Raw genomic sequence first — 22765 nt, 5'->3', positions numbered from 1 at the left:
GGCACCCAGCAGCAGCGGTTGCTCAGGGGTCCCTCAGCCCCTTAGCCGTGTCTGCCAGAGAAATCCCTCATCCAGAGGTGTTGAGCCACAAGGTCCATGGGCAAAACCCAACCTGCTGGGCATTCTCCCACCTCATTTTCCTCCAACCACGTAATGCACATTAGTCTCCCAGCTTTTGCAAGTCATTTCCCAACCTTAAAAGTTGAAATACTATAAGCCCGTTGGCAATTAGGAACCCATCAGGCTGTGATGCAGGACAGGTTAGGGGGTGCTTTAAAGCAGGGCCTCAACTGTGGAACCCCACTGAAAAAGGGTCCCGTTAGCCCTCTCAGTAACGAAAGCTGGTGCAGTTTCTTCTGCATTCCGTTGATTCGTTTTAGTTCCAGACTGGTACCACTGACTTGATTTTAGTGCCCTCTTGCTTCAGAGCTTAATTTATTTGCCCTGAAGGTTTTAATCTTGAAAATCAGCTCGAGGGCATGCTTCCTCAAGGAGAGAAATAGCTATAAACAGAAATAAAAATTAGTCCTGGATTCCACAGAATACGGCTGTTGGAAGACATGCTGTGTTTCGCGGGCTGCACTCTTGAACGTATTCCGGGCAGGTCTGAGGGCGAAGCAGCAGAGCAATCGAATGGGAGCGGTGGACAGATGGGATCTCGTGAAGACTGAAGCGCAGGCTTACCCCAGCCGGTGCCTGCAGGGTGGATCCAAGACGGGCTGGAGATCATGTGGGTTGCAGTGTGCCGCTCCTGGAGGGTACCAGGCTGGGGAGGCGAGCACGGAACTGGACTGAGGGACTCGGCTGCTGCTGGTCCTGTTGCGTGTGATGCGTGTTGCCCCAGTGCGAACGAACCAGCCCGAGTTCCTAGATTGTAGTGAGCCACTGTGGCCCAGCGAAACTGGCCTGAATCTTTGCCCAAGTGAAATAGCAAAGAGATGGATGGCGGTGTTGTGACGGGCTGCTGAGCCCTCTCCAACTCATGAAGACCCCATGCATGGAGGCCCTCCGAAGCATCCCATCCTCCACAGCCCTGCTCAGCCCTTGCAAGCGCAAGGCTGTGGCCTCCTTGAGGGAACTGAGCCACCTTGTCGTTGGTTGTCTTCTTCCGCCTTCAACTTCCCCTAGCATGGTGGTGCTCTGCAGAGAATCTTTCCTTCTCCTGCTATGCCTGAACCCCAACAGCTGGTTTTGCCACTTTGGCTTCCAGGGCAAGTTCTGGCTTGATTCAATCTAGGACCCCTTTGTTCATTTTCCGTTCAGCCCAGGGATTTATTTATTAAAACATTTTTATGCCGCCCCATTCGCCGAAGCCTTGGGGCGGCTTACAACAATAAATTACAATAAATATAAACATTAAAAATCCAAAAAATACAATATAAAATAAGCCGCCCTGGCCAGATAAGATCAAATAATACTAACAGTTAAAATGCCGCTTAAATAAAAAGGCCTTCGCCTGGTGCCGAAAAGCAAATAACGACGGTGCCAGGCGGACCTCTCTGGGGAGCGCATTCCATAACTTAGGCGCCACTGCAGAGAAAGCCCTCCTCCGAGTAGCCACCCTCCTAATTTCTTTCACGGAGGGTTCCCGGAGGAGGGCTCTCCCGCTGATCTCAAGGGGCGGCTGGGCATATATGGATGTAAGCGCTCCTTCAGGTAACCAGGACCCAAGCCGTTTAGGGCTTTATAGGTCATTACCAACACCTTGGATTGGGCCCTTGAATTTGGAAAGCTCTCCTCCAGTACCCTATTTGGAATGTATCGATTTTCTTCCTGCCAGCTTCCTTCACTGTCCAGCTTTCACATCCCATCATTGAGATCAGGAAAAAAATGGGGACAACTTTGGTCTCCATCCTTACATTTGGTGATCTTATGAGATGTGTACCTAATAAATAATAATTCAGAGGATTCAGAAACTGCAACCAGGTATGAAAGTCATAACGTGGCCCTAAGCTAAGAGCCAAAACTCTCCAGTCAAGATGCTGGGCGACTGGAACCATAACCATGATCCCCATGCCATATTTAAAGATCTCTTCTATTGCAGACTCTCCCAACAGGCCACCCTCCAGATGTACTGGATACAACACCCAGCATCCCCAAGCCAGACATGCTGGCTGAAGGATGCTGGGAATCGTAAGTCGAGCACATCAGGAAGGGCGCCAGGGTACAGGAGGCTGCTCTGCCGCGTGGACCCGTGACTTTTGCTCTCTCAGAATCGCTGTGCCAGCGGATGCACACCACCTTGCACCTCTGCAGCTCTGCATCACTCCGTCCTCTTTTTGAGTCTATCACAGGAGAACAGCTCTGCTGAACTACCACTATTTCCATCAACTGGTTTTCCCTCGTCTATTGAACCAATTACTTTATCAAAGGAGGAAACTAGGCTGGTGTAGCATTGATTAGTTCCTAATAAAATCACGTTGGCAGCCTTTAATCACTTAATTTCCCACGGGGCACTTCACAGTTAATTGTTTTTGCATGTGTTCTAATATCTCTCCAGATAAAGAAGTCAAGTTAACATGACCGTAATTTCCTTGACTTCACCTTCTTCCTTTTTGAAAGTCAAGCTCTCGACAGCGTCAGCTCTAGATTTTTTGGGGGGAACCCTTGGGCAAGACATTGTCAATGGTCCCAGTGCCTCAGTGGGTCTACTTGCATACCGCCAGTGTCAACGGCTGCTCTTCAGCATCATGGCGGACACCTGCCGGTTTGACAGGCCAAGACCCAACTAGCCAAGCAGGCACTGGAATCTCCCGGTGTGTGAGACCTGTCATCTAGACTCCCTGTATAATGCTGAAAGCGAAGCAAGGTGGCTGCATAATAAAACCTTGAGAATATCCCCCTGTCCTTTAGGCATCAGGCTGAGATGCTTCCTTTTTTGCAGGTGTTATCATTAAGTGGGTTTTAGTAAGTGAAGTGAAATTAAAACATTGGAACTAGTCATCTACTCCTGTTTCCTGCTGAATCATTCTGGATCTGAATTTGTTTTAATTCTGGGATTTTTTGGGGTTAGGGTTAGGGTAGATAATGAAGCAGAGCAGAAACGAGCTCTCGATCGTTTTAGCGGTGGTTTGTTTTCACCCCTCCTCTTGCACTAGTTAACAGTCGGAGGGACTAACGCACTGCCGTTGTTGCAGCTTGGCTCCTCCCAAACAGTCCAGGAGGTGTCCTGGACCTGTCCTGACTCTGGGCATGAGTTGGAAGCCGTCTTCGGGCACTGCCCATGGCAGCCACGGCTCTTTGCAGACTCAACCGGCCTCATTCGGATGCAGAGCTATTTGGGATGCTGGATGCGATTCGCCTCTTGGGAAGGCAGTCCAGACCGGAGCTGCCCAGTCCGGTTTCCAAGAGTCCCGCATTTCTGGAGTAAGTGTGGAAAAGTCAAGGCCCAAGCAGAAGAAAAATGGCCTGGAAACGCGAATTGATTAACTGCTCTGTTTAATCAACCACAGCTTGATTGTCAAGATTAAAACGCGTCTCCCCTTCTTAATTAGGGAGAAGGGTCAACAAGAAATGCCTTGCAGGAGAGTTAAGATGACTGACGCCCGTTCAGAAATGGTCGTCTCCCTCCCCTGGCTTTGCCAGATTGGATGAAAACGCAGGCTCAAGAGCGGCTTCTCTTCCTGGTGTGAGGAAACGTCCTCTCAAGGTGGAGGTGGAGCCGCTGCTGCTGCATCCTTCTGGCAATAACCACCCAGGACAAGAGAAGCAGCCTCTGCGCGGTGGACGTCAGCGGAGCGCATCCCATCTTAATTTTTGATTTCAATGCAAAAACGGCATTTGCTGCGGTACTGGACACTGCAGAACGAACTCCACCATGGATATTTCGCTTGCCTTTGTCTCCAGCTTCAAGAGGTCCGATTCCTCATTCTTCTTCAACCAGTCCTGTATGTGACCTCTGAGTATAGGCACACTCAACATGTCCTCCTTTCTCCGTTGTTGAGAGAGCAGTCTTTGCAGAAGAGGTGTAAACAGATCCTAGAGGGCATCGATTTGAACTGCAGGCAGGTTCAGGGCCTTTGGGAAAGCGCCCTGCATGCCATGAAGTATCGGGAGGGTCTGGTTTACCACTTGGCATTTTATCACATGCAGGAAGGTTTGCTTTTTGCATTAGAGAAAGCAAATAAAAATGGAATCCCCAGCCCCGGACAAAATCAAGACCTTTCTTGAACACACTCACTCATGTACAGGCGTGGCATTTACTGGTGTGAGGTATTTATACCTATTTCTGTTTCTAAGAAAAAACAGGTAACTAGCCAATAAAAACCAACAGAAACAAACATTGTGTGGGGTAGAACCCCCACTGAATTTTGGACAGGAATGAATTAAGCTGACATCATTTTGGCTCAAACATGCTGGATAAAAGCCAAAGCTGAACCAGAATGTGGAAATTTCTTTGGCTTTGGTTGGGATTGCATACTAGAAGCGGCCAGATTCTCCTTCTCCACTGCCCCCGAACCCGGTCTCCCCACGCACGGCTCGACGCGGCCTCACAGCCCAGGGCAGGCACCCCCACCTCTTGGAGGATGCTGCCAAGCCGCTGCAAAAGCACAAGTGCGAGCACACAAGCCAGCGACAACGTGGCGGCTGCAGCGGAATGCAAAACGCTCTGAGCTGGCCGGGATGGCGCTTCTGCAAGCCAAGCTGGGCTGGCTCAGAGCGGGGCAGCGGGGGAGGACGGGGAAGAGTTGTGCGCGTCTATTTATACTTTTCCCCAGATGCTTCTCCCCAAGTGTGCTCAGGAGGCAGCGTCAGAGAGCATTAAAACGAACAACACAGCAATCTTTAAATAAAGCACTGATAAAAGAAACGTCAGCTCAGATACTGAGCCAGAGCTGGGAGGGTGAACCAACACTGAATGCCTAAAGGTGCAACCTGAGGCGTCGGAAGATGTGGCGTGATTTTTCCTGATAAATGTACACAGGCTTGCACCCCAAGGGGAGGAGGCCCCCAGGGGGTCTCTCCGGGATTTGAGCCGAGAGAGCAGCAAGACCCTACCGGCTGGGCAAGGCTCATGGCCTGCAGTACGCATGCACGCTGTCTTCGGGAACCCCCACGTTACCTGGGAAGATTGGCCCCTCTGGGCTTCCCTACTAAGCCTCCTTTTCACCTAGAGGAAATCTCCCCTTTCTAAGCCAAAGGTGACGGGGCTGGGCTGCCTCAAATTCTGACCTCCACTGAAATTTCTGGCTACCCTGAACGGCTGTGCCTTGGCACACACAGCCATGGGCAAGCCTCCTACGGGTATGACCTCGAAAGAGCAGGAACCCCAAGGGACCCTCCTACACCCCAGCTGCAGCTCCGACCCCCACAGGCAAAGTGGAGGACCCTTCGGAGGAGCTGGCACCTCGGAGCGAGATGCTTCCAGCCCACCCTTCGGCACCTGAAGAACGACACACCCGTCAGGACAGGCAGAGCTCTTTATTCAAGGGAAGGCTGGCCTTCCTCAGACACACCGCCGCCACCGGCACGCCGAGGTTCCTGCGGAGCATGGCGCGAACGATGTGGGGAGGTGGTGCTCTCAAAATCCTGGGGTGAAGCTTTGCAAAGATCTGGCGTGGGAACTCCGGGGTGGCTCGCCACGGGTGTGACGTTGGTGCGACGCAGGGCCGCACGGGGCCTTCCCTTGGGAAGGAGTCCTCACGCGGCATGAAGCAGCTGCGCACGCCTCCGACTGCCGCCATCCCAGGGCTGGCCCCGTGGAACCAGCTCCCACTGGCGGGCGCGAGCAGGCAAGGGGCTCCCTCCGAGCAAGGGGTCTGCCTTGCCCGTCCTAACTACCAGGAGCCCGAAGACCGGGAACATGGCCACTGCAGCCCCAGCCCTGGCAAGCGGCTACGGACAAGCCCCGCATGGCAGCCCCGTCAGCGGGCCAGTCGTCTGCCACGGTGACCTCAGTTCCCTACGCACAATTGCGGTGGAAAAGGAAACCCGTGTGGGTCGTGGAGTCTTCTGGGGTTGGCCGGGTGGGAGGCACTGTGGGGATCGGGCCCTGCCGCCCCCACTGCCACCTCAGGGCTTCATGGTGCTCAAACGGATGTCCCGCTCACGCTCAAACTGCCGGTGATCGACTCGCTCTAGGAACGCCTGCCTCTCGAGGTACCTGCAGGAAGGAGAGAGGCGGTCAGCGCCAGGCACCGCGAGGAGCACGTGAGCGCTGGCAGCGGAAATACGGCCAGGCGCAGCCCCCTTTCCTGAGCTGGATCAGCCCAGGCCCTCCAGAGGCCCCCGAGCTGGGGGGCTGGCTGCAGAGAGGGGGCCCGTACCCGTCTTTCCCTCTGTTATGGATGGCCAGCTCATCGCTGATGCCCTCCTCTTCTTTGAAGCTCTCCCAGTCAAGCTTGGATTTCTCCAGCGTGCTCAGCTTCTGCTTTTTGGCCGTGATTTTGCCCAGCAGGTGGTTCATGCCACTCGGCCGCTTCACCCTGGCAAGAGGTAGAGCAGAAAATGAGACGAGGTCCTGACCAAATTCGAGCCGCTTGGGAAACAGCTCGTCCTCGGAGTCGGCCGTTCACAAAGTGCTTCTCTCCCCAGTCACCTCCCTTCCTGAACCTCATGCCCCCTTGCCTTGTTGAGCCACAACTCCCATCGCCCACAGCCGTACACTGGCTCTGCTGGAGCTGCAGCCTGCGGGGCGTGAGGCTGGACAATGCAGGAGTCCAGCAGAGAGACGGAGAGGCAAACGAGGAGGTCCCTGGGTCACATCCTCCTAGGCAACCCCATCCTCCCACCCGCTTCAGCACCCTCCTGAAGAGGGAAGCCCCAGCGCACCGGACAAGGCTTGCTGGGAGAACGCATGCCAAGCGTTCTGAACCCTGTGAAGCACGGCAAAGACGAGCAGGAAAAGCAAACGTTATGGAGCAGAGGGAGGGGGCTGCAGGCACAGCGCCTCCCGCTTTTCCTCAGGACAGGATGCACCTGGACAACGCAGCTACATGCTGGGCGCTTCGAGCCCAGCCCCATGGGATCCAGGTCTGCTTCAACACCAAGGGCCCACACGCTCACCAAGGCACGCTGGAAGCAGCGGCCCTGCCAGCAGGAGGGCGGCGGGGCGGGAGAAGCTTCTTCCCCATCCCGGCCTCTTGCCCCTTGGATGTGCAGGCCCACTGCCCCCCCCCCCACAAAGAATACGGCATTTATTACATTCCTTCATGCCCGTGCGTATTCCCAGGGACTGTGTTCTGCCACAGGACTACGCCCCCTTTGGTCAATTAGTCCAACAACTGAAACAGGCCACGCCAACAGCGTGGGACATCGTATGTGCCTTGGCTGCCGAGGGGCGAAGGTGGCACTGTCTGTCTGAGGGAGAAGCCCGGGCGAGACTGTGGGACTGAGCCTCGCCAGGTGGCTTGGGGCCAGTCTAGCGGGGCTGTTAAGAGCACAACATGCAAAGAAATTCTGCATGTTGCTTTGAGCTCCTGGAAGGAGAATGTGGGATATAAATGGGACCATTAAACAAAGATGCGACAGAACTGGGCACCATTTGTTGAGGGCCAGGCCGGACAACAGCAGCTGCTCCCTGGCTGACTCCAAATGGTCAGCATCCCCCAAACCGGGGAGCGGGGGATGAGCTTGGTGCTCTCCCAGAGAGCAAGGCACTCCTCTTGAACATAAAGCATTAACTTCTTTGGTGCAGTCACTCATGGTATCTGTGGCCCCCATTTTAACCAACGGGGGGGGGGAATTTCTTGCGCCAGCACGAAACGAATGGCAAGCCCACTCAGCCAACTCTCCAGCCAGAAAATGCCAGTAACCCCCCCCCCCACTCCTCACTCTGATTAACAGCTGCCGTGTATGTGCACGCAGGATAATGCCCAAAGCCGCCTGCACATTTTGAGAAGTACCACTTTGGGCTCTCCTGCTCGCAAGGAGACTGCCCTCGAGGCGCAGAGCCACGCTGCTCCGGGCAAAGGCCCACGTAGCCCCACATTCAGCAGCCAGCCCGCTGCCCAAGGAAGCCCACTCTCTGGGGGGGGGGCTCCCAAGGGTCTTCCTCAGCTTCCCAGGTCTATGCACTGGCTCCCTGACAGCCTTTTTAAAAAACAGAGAGCATTTCAGCACTGGAGAGGCCTGATTGTAAGGCTCACTCCTCTGCCTTCGCCACCAAAGCCGAGCCCCACCACACTGGCCGCTGCCCGTTCTTCTAACCCCGGCTGCCTTGCAGTGCAGCTCGTCTGGGAGGACGGCCGCCGCGCACGGCCACTGGCTCAGTGGGACGTTCCAGCCCTCGAATGGCGAGAGCGATGCCCTCCCAGTCCCGGGGCACAGCTGGTCAATCGCCAAAGCCCCGGAACTGTGGCTGCAGGCTTGTCCCAACTACCAGCGGTGCGTCGAGATGGCCGTTTATCTGCATTCCTGGGATAACTGCCTTTCTGCCAATGGAGACGCCAAAGCGGAAATGACTCGCACTCTAAGGCAGGTGGGGGGAAGCCAGGGCCAGCGGACACCCCAGGACATTTTCCTGGGAGACAGTGAGTCACCCCGGTAAAATATTTTCCAGCCCTGCTGTGATGGAGGTTCAGTGCAGACCCAGTGCCTGCTGAAAGGCAGCCCAGAGTTGCGTCTGTCGCAGGTGAGCGGAAGGGTGAGTGTTCCAGCCCATTTTCAGCCCACGGTTCTTCCCAACGCACAGCTGGACATGCGTGTTTCTCCCACTTGCAGTTTTATCGTCAAACAATCCAGTGGTCCTTGTCAGGCAAAAGAACGAACAACTGCCCCAAGGCTGCAGCTGGATGTGGATTCCGGCCTGGCTCTCCTCAAATCCAGTCCGACGATCTGACCTCTCCGGGCGACCAGTGCGATGTTGCAGCGCTGGGTCCCAAGGAAAAGACTGGGCCCCGTTGGCACAAGCCTTGGGAAGAGGCTGGGTCGCCAGGCACACGTGTGTGCGCGTGCTCACCATTCCCGTGCCTCTGCGTGCATCTTGTCCCCTGGGATCCATGCCCAAGCACGTGAGTGGGAAGCAGCCCCGTGCCACCCGGGGGCTGGGCTCGTCCAGCTCTTTCCAGGAAGCTGTCACAGCGCGTGCGGATGCTGTGGCGCCAGGATGGCGACCGTGCAGTACGACTGCGGCAGGTGAAGCGCTGGCTGGATGCGGCAGGAGGAGCAGTGCCCGAGGAAGGCCGTGGATGGGGCCAAAGGCTCTGGTGGCCCTGCATGTCCCCCGGAGAATGGAAGGGAAGCCCGTGCCAGCTTCTCTCATCAGCCAGAGGACAAGAACCTTGAGGAGACCCCGCCCCCTGCCTCCCCCTAACCGCCCGAAAGAGCGTTTGGCCCCCGGGCCTGCAGAAGGCAGCTCCTTTCCGTTGGCCAAAGCCCTCCCGGTGGTTACTCAAGCAAGAAAGGGCAGTGGGGAAAGGTCGGCCTGGCCTGAAGTCTTTTCAAACCGCTGCCTCGCCCTCACCGTTGTCTTGTTGTGACCTTGGGAAACTCAGCTCCCTCAGACACCGGCCTCTTGGGAAGACCTGCCTTTTTTTTTTAACCGATGCCAGCCGGTCTGGGCAACAATTGCCTTAACAGCAGAGCGGATGAATGAACTGAACCCAGTGAATGGGGAACACCGGGGCGGCTGTGTCTCCCACTACGCAGAGAGGGCCCTCAGGTTCTCCTTGGGGGAGTCGAGCGGTTGCCCCCAGCCCAGAGGGCTCCCCATGGGCAGCCACGCATGGGACAGTCATCCAGCCTGCTGAGGGCTCCTGGGGCCCACCCCAGGCACGCACAGCACCCCTGCACTCTGCCCTCAGCAGTGCAAATGCCAGCTCCTGAAGCGGCCAAGCGAGCGCCCAGAGGTGTCTGAAGAAAGGGCCCCCCAAAGCAAGACGCTCTCCCTGGGGCCATTCCATCACTGCAGCTGTGCTCCGACGCCGGGCGCCGTTCAGCTTCGCGGCACTCCCTTTCCTCTGTCCACTCCCAGAAGCGACTCCCTGCACGCCACTTCCACAACAGAGGGGTGATGCTCTGAGTGACTTGCCACAGGGCAGGGGACACCATCACCACAGCCGGTCTGGCAAATTTTAGGGGATGCACACCACGGAAGGACACTGGGAAGCCCGCGGCTTCTCCTTCTGGTGGGCCCTGCCCCACACTGCCCGGGGGTCCCCTTGCAGGATCAAGAGGCACCACCACCAGGGAGAGAAATCTGTCGCTTTCACTAGAAACCGAAAGTGCGGATGCCTCCGTTTTATCAAGCCACCCAGAAGAGGGTCCGGACCAGAACACACAGCCGGACGGGAGGTACGCCGCAGCTAGCGAAGGGGTCCGGGTGACACCCAACCTATTTCTCACGGATTGAGGACAGTGAAGAGACTCCTTCCAAGAAGTTGCCGGCATCTTCTCCCACCTGCTGCTTAAGACCTTCACTGCTGGAGCAGTTTAACAAATGGCCATCTGTTTTGCTTTAAAGATGGGGCAGCTTGAGCAGGACACGTGCTGGTCCAGCGAGCAGAGCAGAGCGGCCTGCAGGTTACGGAATCCCAGTCCCCGGAGCATCAACAGCCGTTTCCCAGTTAAAGACAGACTGCTCTGCACGCATCCTCGGGCCAAACTCGAAGAAATTCCTGACCGATCCCATGCAGTGCTCTGCCGAGCGGGCCGCTGTGGCTTTCGGGGAAAGCGCCTGCAGTTATGCTTCCAAGAGCTGCTCCAAGCTCCCCTTTGGCTGGTTCTTGCAGGATCGGCGCTTGGCGACTGTGCTCCCGGTCTCCACAAAGCACACAGCGGCTTAATGAAGGACAGATGCTCCCTGGGCAGTCCCTCCTCCTCGCTGCCAGGACACAGCCGCTCAAGCCCACGGAGGGCCGCACCTGGCCTGTGCCTCGCAAGGAGTCCAGGCACAGTCCCGCAGGGCAGAAAGGCCTCAATCCCCAGGAGTGGAGGAGCTCTCGAACAGAAGAGGCCCCGCTCCTACAAAGCTCAGCAGCCTCTTCTTACACCATTGGAAACGGCTTCCAGAGCTGGCCCTCAGCCTGCGCAGCCGAGCAATATTCCCCCTGCAATGGAAGGTGCCACATGCTCCATACAAACAGGGGGGTCTCAGCAGTGTTGGCCCCAGGCATGGGAGGGTCTCTTCACCACCCCCAGGCGAACAGGCAGGTTGGTGTTGGGGGCCGGGCGGCCTCCACACATGCCCCCCCAGACCGTCCCGAGCATTTCTCCTCGCGCAGGCAATGAGCAGCAGGCCTCTGCACAGGGGGGCCGAAACCGACCGCGTCACCCGACGGAGGGCTCGGCGCGCTGCGGGAAGCAGGCGGTCCGATCACGCAATCTGCAGGCGAGCTGACACCGCCTGGATGGCGAGCGCTTTCGCCGGCCGTACGGCTGAGCAGCCCAGCACCCTCTGCTGGCCGCGAGCACCAGAAGAGCCTGTTCGTCATGCACGCCTGGTGCTTCCGCCACACGTCTGCCGAGGACTCTTCCGCCCCGCAGCCGGGGGCCACGTCTTCGTCCTTAAATTACAGTCAAAGCACGACAGCAGATGGCTCCAAAGCGGGTCGGCTCGAAGGAGTCCTGCAGGAGGAAGCCGTCTGCCAGCCACCGGCAGGGCTTGGCCCACCCGCTTCCCCTCCTCACAGCCGCAGAGGCCTCTTCCAGGTCCATCCTGTGGAAGGCTGGTCCTGGGCCTCAGAGACTTCTCGATCCGTTTCTTTCACGTTGCGGTGGGGGGAGCCGATCTGAGGAATGCTGGTTTCAGTCCTTAAGTCGTGACCTCAAGCAAAACTGAACGGACGCAGATCTCTCTTACCGCTTGGCTGCCGACAACAGATTGTGTGGTGTGCCCTAGACAGACACGGGGAGGTGTATGCTCCGTGGGGGGTTCATGGCACTTCCATCTCAGCAGCCTGCAGCAAAAGGCCTGCACTTCTTGCAAGCGGCTCCCTTCCCACAGGCCAGAAGGAACACGTCACGTAATGGAAAGAGCCAGGAACCCGACGGGGCTTCCCGTTCTGTCCTCCGGGAACACCATTTGCAGGGAGGCAAAGGGCATGCTTCCAGTTTTGTAGCATAGTCTCTAAAGCTGCCCCCGGTTTTAGTATTCGTAGTGTTTGAGTGTTCTGCTTCAGCCACACCACCTCTTTGCAAACGTGCCAACTGAAAGGTGGGATACGCGTGTATGAAAGAAATCCCAGTCCCACCACGTGGGTGCTGCCAAAAAAGCAGTGGGGTGACGGAGGGGCCTGCCCCACATGCCGCCGACCAGCGGCCGAGGATCCCTCGGTGCCGAAGGCAGAAAGAGCAGCGCAAACGGGTGTCGCTCTAGAGTGGATCCTGCCAGTGGATCCGTCTGGAAAGGAGGCTTGCCGCCACACGCTCTCAGACCCCGCTGTGCTTGCGGGAGGACCTGTCATGGGAGGACACCCTGGAGCTTCCTCTCCCCCCATGGCTGCGGCAGGCCAGAGGGAAGCCTGGCTGGCCACGGGAGGGAAGGAAGCCAGGGAGCTCCAAGCAAGACTGCCGAGGCAGAGGAGCGGTTCTCAGGCAGCCCCCCAGCGGTGCGACGGTAAACCAGAGTGCAAGCTTTCAGCTGCTGAGCCCGTGGCAGTTCTGCCAAGTAGCTTGAGCCAAGAGAGGGAGAAAGCAAGCTGGGCCAGCAAACTGATGTTCCCCAGCGATCAACCAAGTCAGTCTAGGTGTGAGAAACTGCAACAGCTTGTGCCCTTCTTTCTTCTCCCACCCCCTTCTTGCTTAACATCCTGCTTAATGAAGACTTGAAAGCTCGTTCGCTCTTTTGTGACATCTTGATGGGGCTTAATAAAGCAGGCTTCCCCAACCTGGGGCCCTCCAGATGTTTGGGACTTCAATGCAGATGAGCCCCAAACAGCAGGGCTGAGGGTGAGGAATGCTGGGCCCCGTCCTTTAAAACATTGGGAGGGAGCGAGGTCGGATGAGGCTGTAACTACAGATGCGGATGCTGGGCACGGTGGATGCAGTTTTGTGGGGCTGCCCTCTACCACTGTGCTTCCTTGTCGAGGGCTTTCGCCCCACTTACGTGTTTACTGCTCGAGCGCTTTATCCAGCCTTGGGAACACTTCCTGCGGTGGCCCCAACCTGCCTAAGTTATGAGGAAAGCGTGTGATCCAGCTTCCGAGAGTTTCACGGCAGCAGCCACAATTCTGCACAAGTACAGCTTCCAAACGTGGTGGGATGAGGAGGAGGAGGACAGAGGCGAGCAACAGAAGAGGTCCTTCAGGGCCCAGGTCCACCCTAATGAGACTGGGGGCAGGTCTGCAGGTCCCTCACTCTCTCTCCTGGGGAGACGAGTGAGTGAACGAACCGACATCTGTCCTGGGTGTGGAATCCCCTCCCGCTGCAGAGGCTGTCTGCCCCCCACTGCCTCCCACGCCAGGGATGGGGAGCCCCCGGCTACACCCCGCTTCTCCATCGCTGCTCAGCGGTCCAACGGAAACATCCGGAAAGGCAGTTCACCTTTACAGGCGGGGCACAGGACAGAGGCAGACTTTTGCCAGGCCCACTGAGAGAGCTGCTGCATCGGGGCTTGCCCCTGTGCCGGCTCTCTTGGAGCCGCGCTCTTTCCCACGCTTGTCCCTACAGCTCCCCCTGGCCTCCACCCCACACTCTTAGCCCCACCCACTTCCCTGAAGGCTGAAGAAGGTCCACCGTCTGTCATATCGCAAGGAGGACAATGGTCCACTTAGGAGTATAATCTTGGGGACCCAAGAATAAGGCCCTGAGATCTCCACTGGTTCCAGAGGTGGAAGAATGGCCCTTCCTCAGCAAAGCTCCGACCTCCACAGATTCCTGGGTGCTGTGTGACCCGAAAGCCGCGCACTTACCCAGAAACTGTAGGGTGAGACGCGGGATCCGCCGGCTTCTGCTCCTGCTGCTTCAGAAAGAGCTGTGCTTCTTTGGATGCAGCATCCACCTCCTTCGTGACTCTGCCCCGAGGAGAAAATAGCAAAAAGGCTGAAAACCTGAAATGTCGCCACTGCGATGAGCTTCGGAGATTTGCAATGAACGCAAACGGGCTGGGAAGAACAGACAAAGCTCCTGCCAAGGCGCTGTGCGGGGACCTTCTGTAATCCTACAGTCGACCAGCAAGGACCGCTGGATCACCGAGGAGTCCACGCTGCCTGGCGCCCATCATGGCTGCTGTGCCCTCATGATGCCATCCTCCTGGAGGAAACGGGCACCAGATCTGCCCTGAAAAGTATGTACAAAGCACCCTTGCCCTGACCTAGGTTATTCCTCTAATTCAGTATCGTCTCCTGCCACAGTTCTGCACCCCATTTATGGAACCAGCTCCCCCAAGATTCCCATATTTATATTTGCGGAGCATTTTAATTGCTGACTGTTTTAATTTTTAAAAAATTCTGGCTGGCATTTTGCGATCTCTTAAGATCTATCCAGTCCAATGTACACTGCCACCTGGTGACCTGCTGTGATGGGGATATTGTATCATTTTATGGTTTATTGGTATTGATGCTTTGTTTCATTTATTCAGCTTTTATGCTTTGTTATGGTTTTGTTATGTAAACCATCCAGAAAGCCATGTGGATATTGTGATGGCATACAAAAGTGTCAGATAAATAAAGCAGGCAAATGCTCTCCAAGGTCGCAGGCAGACGCCTTCCACTCTCTGGACCTTGGGACCCTTCTTCACCGAAAATGCCAGCAACAGAACCAAGCGTGTGCCGTGCCTCTTGAACTTCTATCTAGACACCCACTTTCCAGGGAAACAGTTCCTGGCCACCCACAGCTCTGCTGTGATACAATTATGAGCCTCTCGGAAGTATCGTGAGAACCTGAAAAGGGCCTGCACGTGTCTTTGCTCTGAAGAAACACCAAGGTTTCCGCATTCCTCTTGAGCTAGAGAAGGGGCAGCCACTGAGCGGGCCTGGAAACCTCAGAACAGCCTTGCCAATCAGCCAAAAGGGCCACCCCCCCCCTTCTTCAAAGTGCCCAGCCAGTCGTTTCTGGGTAGTTCACAAGCAAGACATAGTTTCACTGTCTGTTCCTGCTTGTCTCCAGCATTCAAGAGACTGGACACACCTCCAAACATTCATGCTTCACTCTTAGCTATTACAGCTGATACAAGTGACTTTAAAGGTTTATTCAACCATCTTTTCATATAAGGTGGTTCACAAGCTAATAAACATAGCATTAACTAAAAATGCAGTATAAACTACCTATTTGCAATTACTTCGCCTATCTCATTTTTAATCCATTCCCTCCTCCCATTTACAACATTTAAATTTAACATCTACTGTTTATATCTCTTAACTGATACCACCTTTGCTTTTCCCAGAAAACTGCCCACAACATCCAACTGCAAAGGTTATTACATCCTGCAACTGACGCTTTTTTTGGGGAAGTTCTGGTTAATACTCAGCCCAAAACCATCTTCCTGTTTTTTTTTAATCTTGGGATTTCCTGTAATATTCTCAGTGGACCTGGTGAACAATGATTCTTTCTCTTCCCAAATATCTGAAAAGCGTCAACACACTGTTGCCCCATGACCTCCTCGTTACAGTGAACCACCTCAGCGCTTTCACGCACCCCATGGCTTGCTTCCAAGAGCTCTGAATGCTCTCTAGTCTTTCCTCCAGGAAAGCCATTTGCAAGCCACCTTGAAATCTGCTTTGGATAAAAATGGGATAAAAAACGTTTTAAGTGAACAAAATAAAAAAAAATAAGCTGAGCACAGTAAAGTCTCGGCGGCAAGGTAGGTGCCCAGCCTTGGAAATAAGTCTGCTGCAAGAACACCAAGCATCCGACCACGCGCTCCGCTGAACCGGCTCCTTGCTGCAGGTCGAGCTCTCCACCCCCAGGTGTTCCCCACCATCCAGGGCCCATGTGCTTTAGCTGTTCTGAGAACAGCCGAGACCTGTCGCCACTGAGCCCCTCCCCGTCCTGCAGCCACCACTCTGCTCTCAAGCTGCAGAAGGCTAGACGCTGGGGAGAGACGCTGGGGAGAAGCTTTAAGTCCCGCTCTCAGCTCTGGAAGGAAGAATGCAGAGTTAAATGAGCCCTTGGTTTGAGCTGGCAGGACTCCCCTTACGTGGGCCCTTTAGTGTAGCAAGGCAGGAAAGGCTCTGCCTTGAAGAAAGGGTGAGGGTCTGACATTTTGGGATGGGTGAAGCCACATCTTAAGCAAAAAGAACAGTTGGTGTGATAACTCTGCTCTCTGAATTTGCCTCAGTGCTGGGGCCCAACCTACATGAACTGCTCTCCGTGACTGGAACAACACTCCTGGATCTGTTCTGATGGGAAGGAAAAATCATCAAAGATTCTTCCCAGATCCAGTTGGTTTGGGCCACTTTGGTGAGAATGTGGAGGGGGTTAGGTTAACCCAAATAAAGCAGCAGGAATTCTAAAGCAAAACCAAACACAAGCAAAGCTATTTTTAAGTCATTTCCTAATATCAGGATAGAAGTAAGGGTTTAACAGCTTAATGAAATTAGCATCAAGTAAAATATTTTTCAAACACAGTTTTAGGGGCACATATAACAGAACTTGCGATTCCCCCAAAGGGTAACAAGCCGCTGCCTGCAGGTCCTCATCACTCTCGATGCAACAAGCCACACTCACCTCACCTCTTCTCCAGCAAAGTCAAACACCTGGGTGATGGCAACTTTGCTCTGCCCGGGTTCTGTTCTTGCTTCCTGAGGCTTGCAAGAGTTCTCCTCTTCAGCTGGCTAATCAAAACATGATGAGAAATCAAAGATCCAGCCCCCACTCACACTGATGCTCTTTGCAATTCCTTTCCAGGTTCACTGGAAAGAGTCAAATAGCCTTAAAATGCTTGCTTCAACCCCCACCTCACAGCCCTTTTTATCCAGGTGCCAGTGCGACTCTAGGCATGCCTACCTACTTGCAATCTCCAGAAATATCAACATCCAAGGCTGAGGGGCTCCCCTCCCAGCAGAAAGGAAAATCAGCCAACTTGCTACCTTGCCCACAAGCCAAGTAGCTCAAAAAATATCACCAGCAAATGCCCACAAAGGGAGACCTTTGCGCCAGCTCCACTACCCCAAGAAGCTTTACAATCAAGTAAGGCCCAACCAACTTGCAGAGGCAAATCAAGATGTTAGTTTGGACAGACATCAATGATCAGGTATATCCTTGTGCGCAGTTTCCAAACAGCGGTCTCTGGATTACGCATGTTCACTTACCTTGCCTTCCTGTGTGCAGGATGCTTCAGCTGTAGCAGCTGCTTTTGGTTTCTGGCCCACATCGCTAAGAAAGCTGGCCCACAGTGCTTCCTCTTTTTCCCTTCTCTCATTTTCTTTTAGAGGCGTGTTATGACTTTCTCCTGAATCACTGTCTTCGCTGTCATCATCCTGCGGGGGCTTTCTTCCATCTTTTGCTAAGAGGCCGCCTTTCTTGCTCCTGTTCCTAAGGATGAAGCCACCACAAACCACACACGTGCCTCAGTAAATAAGTTACCATCGCTGCCTCTGCTACACTGTTAAGTAACACCCTCTAATCCCCAGCAACTGCAGTGTTAATCCTAAAGAGGCAGAAAGCTTTATAAGGAAGGGAATTAACAGTCTTATCAATAGCTCATCAAAACAAAGACGCAATGGGCCGTGCTGACATTCCTTAATCGCATTAGCGGTCAGTATCTCAACCGGAACCAGAAGCAAACGGATGCCATTGCAAAGCAGATGATTTAGGAAGCTCTCTGCTTCTCATGCATCACAATTCTGCTCCCCATCGACACGATTTTCTGCCCAAAGACAAGCATTTTGACACTGCCTAGGCCATCCCAATATGCATATTTTGGAGATTACTTATCTGCTCGGTTACCTTCACTTGCGTAAATTGAAGCTATTGCCTACCGACACGTGAGGCCCTTGGCATTCTTCTTGCATCTTGCCGGGTTCTCCTCCTCCTCCGCCTCGTCCTCTTTTACTAATTCGCTCACATCGTCTTCGCTGTAGTCCTCACCTGCACCAACAGAGCTCTGGTTACCAAAAGCACCCGTGGAACCCCGAGACCAGAAGAGCGTATTGTGCGGGGCACGGGGGTGGAAAGCCTATCGCCACGGGGCAAGGATTCGGCTCCACTCCGCCTCCGTCGCTCGCATTTCACATCCGCGCACGCCAACGCTGGCATCCCACGCTACTGCATCCTCTAAGAGTAGATCGGAGGAACAGACCAGCCCTAATGCGGACTGTCTCCCAGTCAAAAGCGGGCGCGCCACGCTCTCCCCGCAGGCAGGAAAGTGCACCGCCTCCGCTGAGGCTGCAGGGGCAGCTCCCTGCAAGCAGAAAGCGAGCCCTTCAAGCCGCTGGCCCCGCCCCGCCCCGCGCGGGGGAGCAGGTCGACCGCAGTCCCCGCGCTTCGGCAACGGCGCGCCCGCGGGACGCGCAACGGACAGGGCCGGCTGCTGTCACGTGACGCGCCGGGGCGTGGCCCGGATGTAGCCCCGCTCGGCAGCAGGAGCCTCGGCCCGATCAGGCCAGGCCGGCGCCTCTCTCGCCCCGCCCCGCGGCCCGCCGCCCGCCCGGAGGTGGCAAGGGAGGGCCGGCCAGGCACCCACCTGAGGGCAGGTAATCCTCGTCCTCCCCCGACGAATATTCCTCAGAGTCCGACATGGCGCTTCACGCGCGGCGGCGGCGGCGCCCCTACCGCGGCAGGAAGTGCTTCCCCAGCCACAGAGAACATCCGGCCTCCGCGGCTAGAGTGCCTCGCTGCTGAACCACGGAGGACGGTGGGAAAGCGCGAACTCGCTGGGAACGCGTGCTCATCTCTCGCGGCTTTTATTCCGAGCTTGGACGGAGCGCCCGCGGGGATGTGGCTTCGCGCCGCGGGGAGCCGCCGCGAAGCTCCAGGGAAAAGCTGCAAGGAGGGAGGAGCCCCGCGAATGCGGGAGGCGCCGCCGGCCTCCGCGGAGAAACCTTGGGAGTTGCAGGCGAGAAGATCTGCCCGCCTCTGCCCTGTGCACGTAGCGGGCTACCAGCGAGGGGAGTCCCGGGCTCCACGGCAACTGTGGCGATTTCTCGTGGAACGCGTGGGGCGACCGGCGCGAAGAGACGGGGCCGAGCGCCCTAGAGACGTGGCGGTGAGGAGTCACGCTCCTCTTGCCCCGCATGGGGTAGCGGTCGATTGGATACCGGAAGTGACCTTCCCTAAAGCTTCGTATCTCTATGACACCCGTTAGGGAGAAGGCGGGGCGAGGCATTACGGGAGCTGCAGCCCGTGAAGGGCATGGCCAGGCTGCGTCCGCACCAGGACGGTCCGAATCTCGCGATGGGCTACGACGTTTCCTGCCCTGGCCCAACTCCGCCTTCTCTTCCTGTGGAGCCTGGCTTGAGCCACCACCCATAGAGATAAGAATTAGAGACGCCACACCTCCGTTATATTCCGAGTGCTTACCGACGCGAAATATTTCAAAACAGCAACATTTTTTAGTGGCTGGTTTACAGTGCATCATACAGCGAAGCACCTGAAGCCTTCCCAATCTGGCCTCTTCCTCCAGATGGTTTGGACTACATTCCATCCCATGTACAGCTCCACAGAGTTCCCACCAGCCTGCGCCCACCCGCTTGCTTGGTTAATGTGTGCTATGCTCCAAGACAGCGGGAGGCGGGCACGAAGTGGGGAGGGCCGATCAAAAAGGATCCCCAGGGAAGGGGGAGCACCAGGTGCCAGTGCTTAACCGTGCGACCCTAGGCGTGCCTACTTGGAAGTAAGTGCCCTGCATAGCATTCAGAGGGGCTCGTGCCCAGGCGTAGGCTGACGGTCCCGCAAATTCCGAGGGCAACAACGGGCTTTTGCAGCAAGACTTCCAGGCGGCCGCCCCTCTGCTGGGGAAAAGCCGAATGCGTCACGTTGGCCGGCTGTTGTTTTTAAATTGCACAAACTATCTCAAACCTACGCGGCGCTGGACGTAACTAGTCTGCGCACGTGGGTCTTCACGAACGAAGGGAAGGGCTGCAGCATAGAGACGCGAGAGGCTAGAGCGGCCCCAGCCGAGTCGGGGCCGCTCTGGCCCGCTCCTGCTCTATGGCGGCGGCGTTGATGGCGGTGGAATGGCGGAAGGCGGCGGCGGCGGCGCTGCTCCGCCGGAGGCGGGCGGGCTCCTGCAGCAGATCCTGAGCCTGCGCCTGGTGCCGCGGTCGGGCAACGTCACCGGAGCCGCCTGCCCCACCGCGCTGTGCCACTTCCCAGGTAGGCCGCCGCGCGGTGAGTCCGCACTCTGCACATGCTCGAATCACCTGCGCTCAGGTCCCACTTGTCGGGAGACAGGCCGCCGGGAGCTGTGGGCAAGCACACCTGGAGGGGAGGGGAGGGGAGGGGAGGGGGCAGCAGCTTGGGGAATGCTGGCTGAAGCGGCCAGATGCATGAACGCCCCCCCCCCCCCCTTCCCATTGCCAGAAGCCTTTTCAGCCTGACCCGATTTTATTTTTCCCGGAGAAAGCGCGTGCAACTGCTCCTTTTTTTCTGATGCACCTACTTTTGCTTTCACTGTTGCGGGGATTGTTTCTAAAGCGTGGCTTAACCTGTCATGGATGCTTTTGTTGTAAAAAGAAAACAGGAAATGATGACTGGAGCACTGTAATCACCACCACCACCACCATCATCATCTCTGAGGAAGGACGGAAAGTGGTGGAGATTTTTCTTCGATGCGAATTGTATTGCTGATCTTTGAAATCCCCTAACACTCTTCCTTGTTTGTAGCGAGGAAAGTGGCTCTTTGCAGGCAGTCGGGCTGGGGGGCGGCGGCAGCCACCAGGGCCAGTTAGTGGAAGCGACACTGGGCTCTGACAGGCAGCTTCCTCCTCGCTCTCATCTGACAGAGATGTGGTATGGCGTCTTCCTGTGGGCAGTGGTCTCCTCGCTCTTCTTCCACATCCCTGCTGGATTGCTGGCTCTCTTCACCCTCCGGCAGCACAAGTACGGCAGGTTCATGTCGGTGAGCATCTTGCTGATGGGCGTCGTGGGGCCGATCACCGCCGGCATCCTCACAAGTAGGTTGGCTGCTTGGCACGGCCGCTCAGCCGCGAGCTGGGGTGCCTCTGGGCCATCTTCCTCACGTGCCCAGGCATGGCCAAGGCAGTGGGCTCTGTGGGAGAGCAAGGGATGCGTGGGGGATCCCCACTCTGCCCCTCGCCTGTGGAAGGGAGCCCTTCCTGTGGAGAAGAGCCGGGCAAAGGGCGGATCCTCGATCCGACTCTCAGGGACGGCCTGTGTGCTCCAAACACACCCCCCCCCGGGGCCACTGCGCGCTCATCACCACTCCCCAGATCTCCAGAAAAGCAGGGGCTGCCGGTCATGGGCGCGCTGTGCCTCGCATATGGCCCCTCCACCACCCCTTCGCACAGTCCTCATTTTCCCACGGAGCGCAGGGCTCAGCGAGGGCCTCACTGGCTACAGTTGGTTGAAACTAACTGCATTGTGACATCGCGCCTGGCTTCCCACTTCCCCTTTTGGGACGCCTCCTTGCCCACGTGGTGTAATTGTGAGATTTCCAGCCCAGAATGGCACAAGTTCAGCTCCTCCCTCCACCCTGTTTTCTGTCCAGTGTTGGTTCATCTTGGAATAAATCCTTTGACGTGGATGGGATCGCGGTTGTAGGCTGAAAGTCGATACATCCCGTGGTCATGAAATTCACTGAGTGACCTTAGGCCTGCCTCGTCCCCACCATCCTATCCTACCTCTCTGGATTGTTGTGAGGATAAAAAGGGGGTGGGGACCATTTACGCTGTCCTGAGCTCCTTGGAGCAAAAGCAGAGTTTTAAGAAATGTAAAAGCAAACACGCTAAAGTGCAAGCATCCATTTTGCCCAGTTTGTGGATGTTGCGTTTGGCCGCTGAGCTCAGTCACCGGAAGAGTTAATCAAAGTGGGGCTTCAGCTTTGTGCTCATACGTTGTCTGTTGAGAACAGAGAAATGGTGGCAGGTGAGCAACCTGTGTGTGAAGGTCCCCCTTTTCCCCTCCCACCTCTACAGGTGCTGCCATTGCTGGAGTGTACAGAGCTGCTGGGAAGGAGATGATCCCCTTCGAAGCCCTGACGTTGGGCGTGGGACAGAGCTTCTGCGTGGTGGTCATTTCCTTCTTGCGGGTGTTGGCCACCCTTTAGCTTTGCCTCCGATTTGGAAGCCCACCTGGAGCGTTCCTTGGGCCCCTCCACTGAGGCCCGCTCCAGAGCGCTTCCCTGCCGGCCGAAGCTGATCTCCAAGTTTCCTCTAGCTGCTGGAAGTGCCCAGAGTGGGCGAAGAAAAAGCCGGCGACTCCCGGGAAAGCTGCCCTTGCACAACCATATCCTTCTGGCTCAGTATTCCCCCAACCCAGCAATGGGGATACTGGGAGTTGTAGTCCAATGCTGTCAGGTACCTGGTTAGAGGAAGGCTGGGCTACCCCATTCCTGAGTGGTTTCTAGCTGCACACCACGCAAAGTTCCTGGATGGAATTTCTTACGGGCAAAGAATAGGGGAGGGGGATAAGCAGGAAGGGAAAGGGTTAAGTCCTTCTGCAGCACCGCCGCTTGGCCTAGAAACATTCACATCCACCTTGGCTGTTGAACAAGCATCCAGGCCTTTGGGACTGAAACTGAAGCCAGGCCTGTCTCAAGATTTTGCAAGTTTTTAGTAACCTTAAGTGCCAATCTGGGTATTCCTTTTTTTAGATTGGTTGAGGGTGGGGTAGTTTGAACTGAGTGGACAAGTGTGATACAGAGGTTGTTTTACATTCCCTGAAATATCCTGCATAGATTTTATTCTAGGATGATTCTGCCGAAGAAATTTCTCTGTTAATTTTTATTTCTGAGAGAGAGAGAGAGAGAGAGAGAGAGAGAGAGAGA

At 55.9% G+C, this 22765-nt stretch overlaps 2 protein-coding genes across 2 annotated transcripts; one reads left to right on the top strand and one right to left on the bottom strand.

The window, feature by feature from the left end:
* Positions 1-5402: 5402 nt before the first annotated feature.
* Positions 5403-18624, bottom strand: CFDP1 (craniofacial development protein 1). Its single transcript, XM_044434074.1, has 7 exons — positions 18503-18624; positions 17799-17907; positions 17130-17352; positions 16546-16652; positions 13791-13892; positions 6267-6425; positions 5403-6103 (listed from the first exon to the last, which is right to left on the bottom strand). Exons 1-7 carry the CDS (start codon positions 18555-18557, stop codon positions 6013-6015), a joined length of 846 nt encoding a protein of 281 aa, XP_044290009.1. The 5' UTR covers positions 18558-18624; the 3' UTR covers positions 5403-6012.
* On the top strand, positions 18540-22765 carry TMEM170A (transmembrane protein 170A). The gene is made up of 3 exons (XM_044434075.1): positions 18540-20133; positions 20763-20933; positions 21915-22765. The coding sequence occupies exons 1-3, from the start codon at positions 19995-19997 to the stop codon at positions 22043-22045; spliced, it is 441 nt and encodes a 146-aa protein (XP_044290010.1). The 5' UTR covers positions 18540-19994; the 3' UTR covers positions 22046-22765.

Source organism: Varanus komodoensis, unplaced genomic scaffold, assembly GCF_004798865.1.
Source record: "Varanus komodoensis strain SLA01 unplaced genomic scaffold, ASM479886v1 scaffold27, whole genome shotgun sequence".
Classification (NCBI taxonomy): Eukaryota; Metazoa; Chordata; class Lepidosauria; order Squamata; family Varanidae; genus Varanus; species Varanus komodoensis.
Note: the sequence above shows the minus strand (reverse complement) of the source record. Positions and strands in the feature narration are given on the sequence as shown.

Coding starts and splice junctions, on each gene's coding strand:
- CFDP1 (XM_044434074.1), bottom strand. CDS start 18,557: ATGTCGGACTCTGAGGAATATTCGTCGGGGGAGGACGAGGATTACCTG. Junction 13,893..16,545: donor TTTGCTGGAGAAGAGGTGAG/GTGAGTGTGGCT, acceptor TCCTCGGGGCAG/AGTCACGAAGGAGGTGGATG. Junction 6,104..6,266: donor CATAACAGAGGGAAAGACGG/GTACGGGCCCCC, acceptor TCCTTCCTGCAG/GTACCTCGAGAGGCAGGCGT.
- TMEM170A (XM_044434075.1), top strand. CDS start 19,995: ATGGCGGAAGGCGGCGGCGGCGGCGCTGCTCCGCCGGAGGCGGGCGGG. Junction 20,134..20,762: donor CGCGCTGTGCCACTTCCCAG/GTAGGCCGCCGC, acceptor CTCATCTGACAG/AGATGTGGTATGGCGTCTTC. Junction 20,934..21,914: donor CACCGCCGGCATCCTCACAA/GTAGGTTGGCTG, acceptor CCACCTCTACAG/GTGCTGCCATTGCTGGAGTG.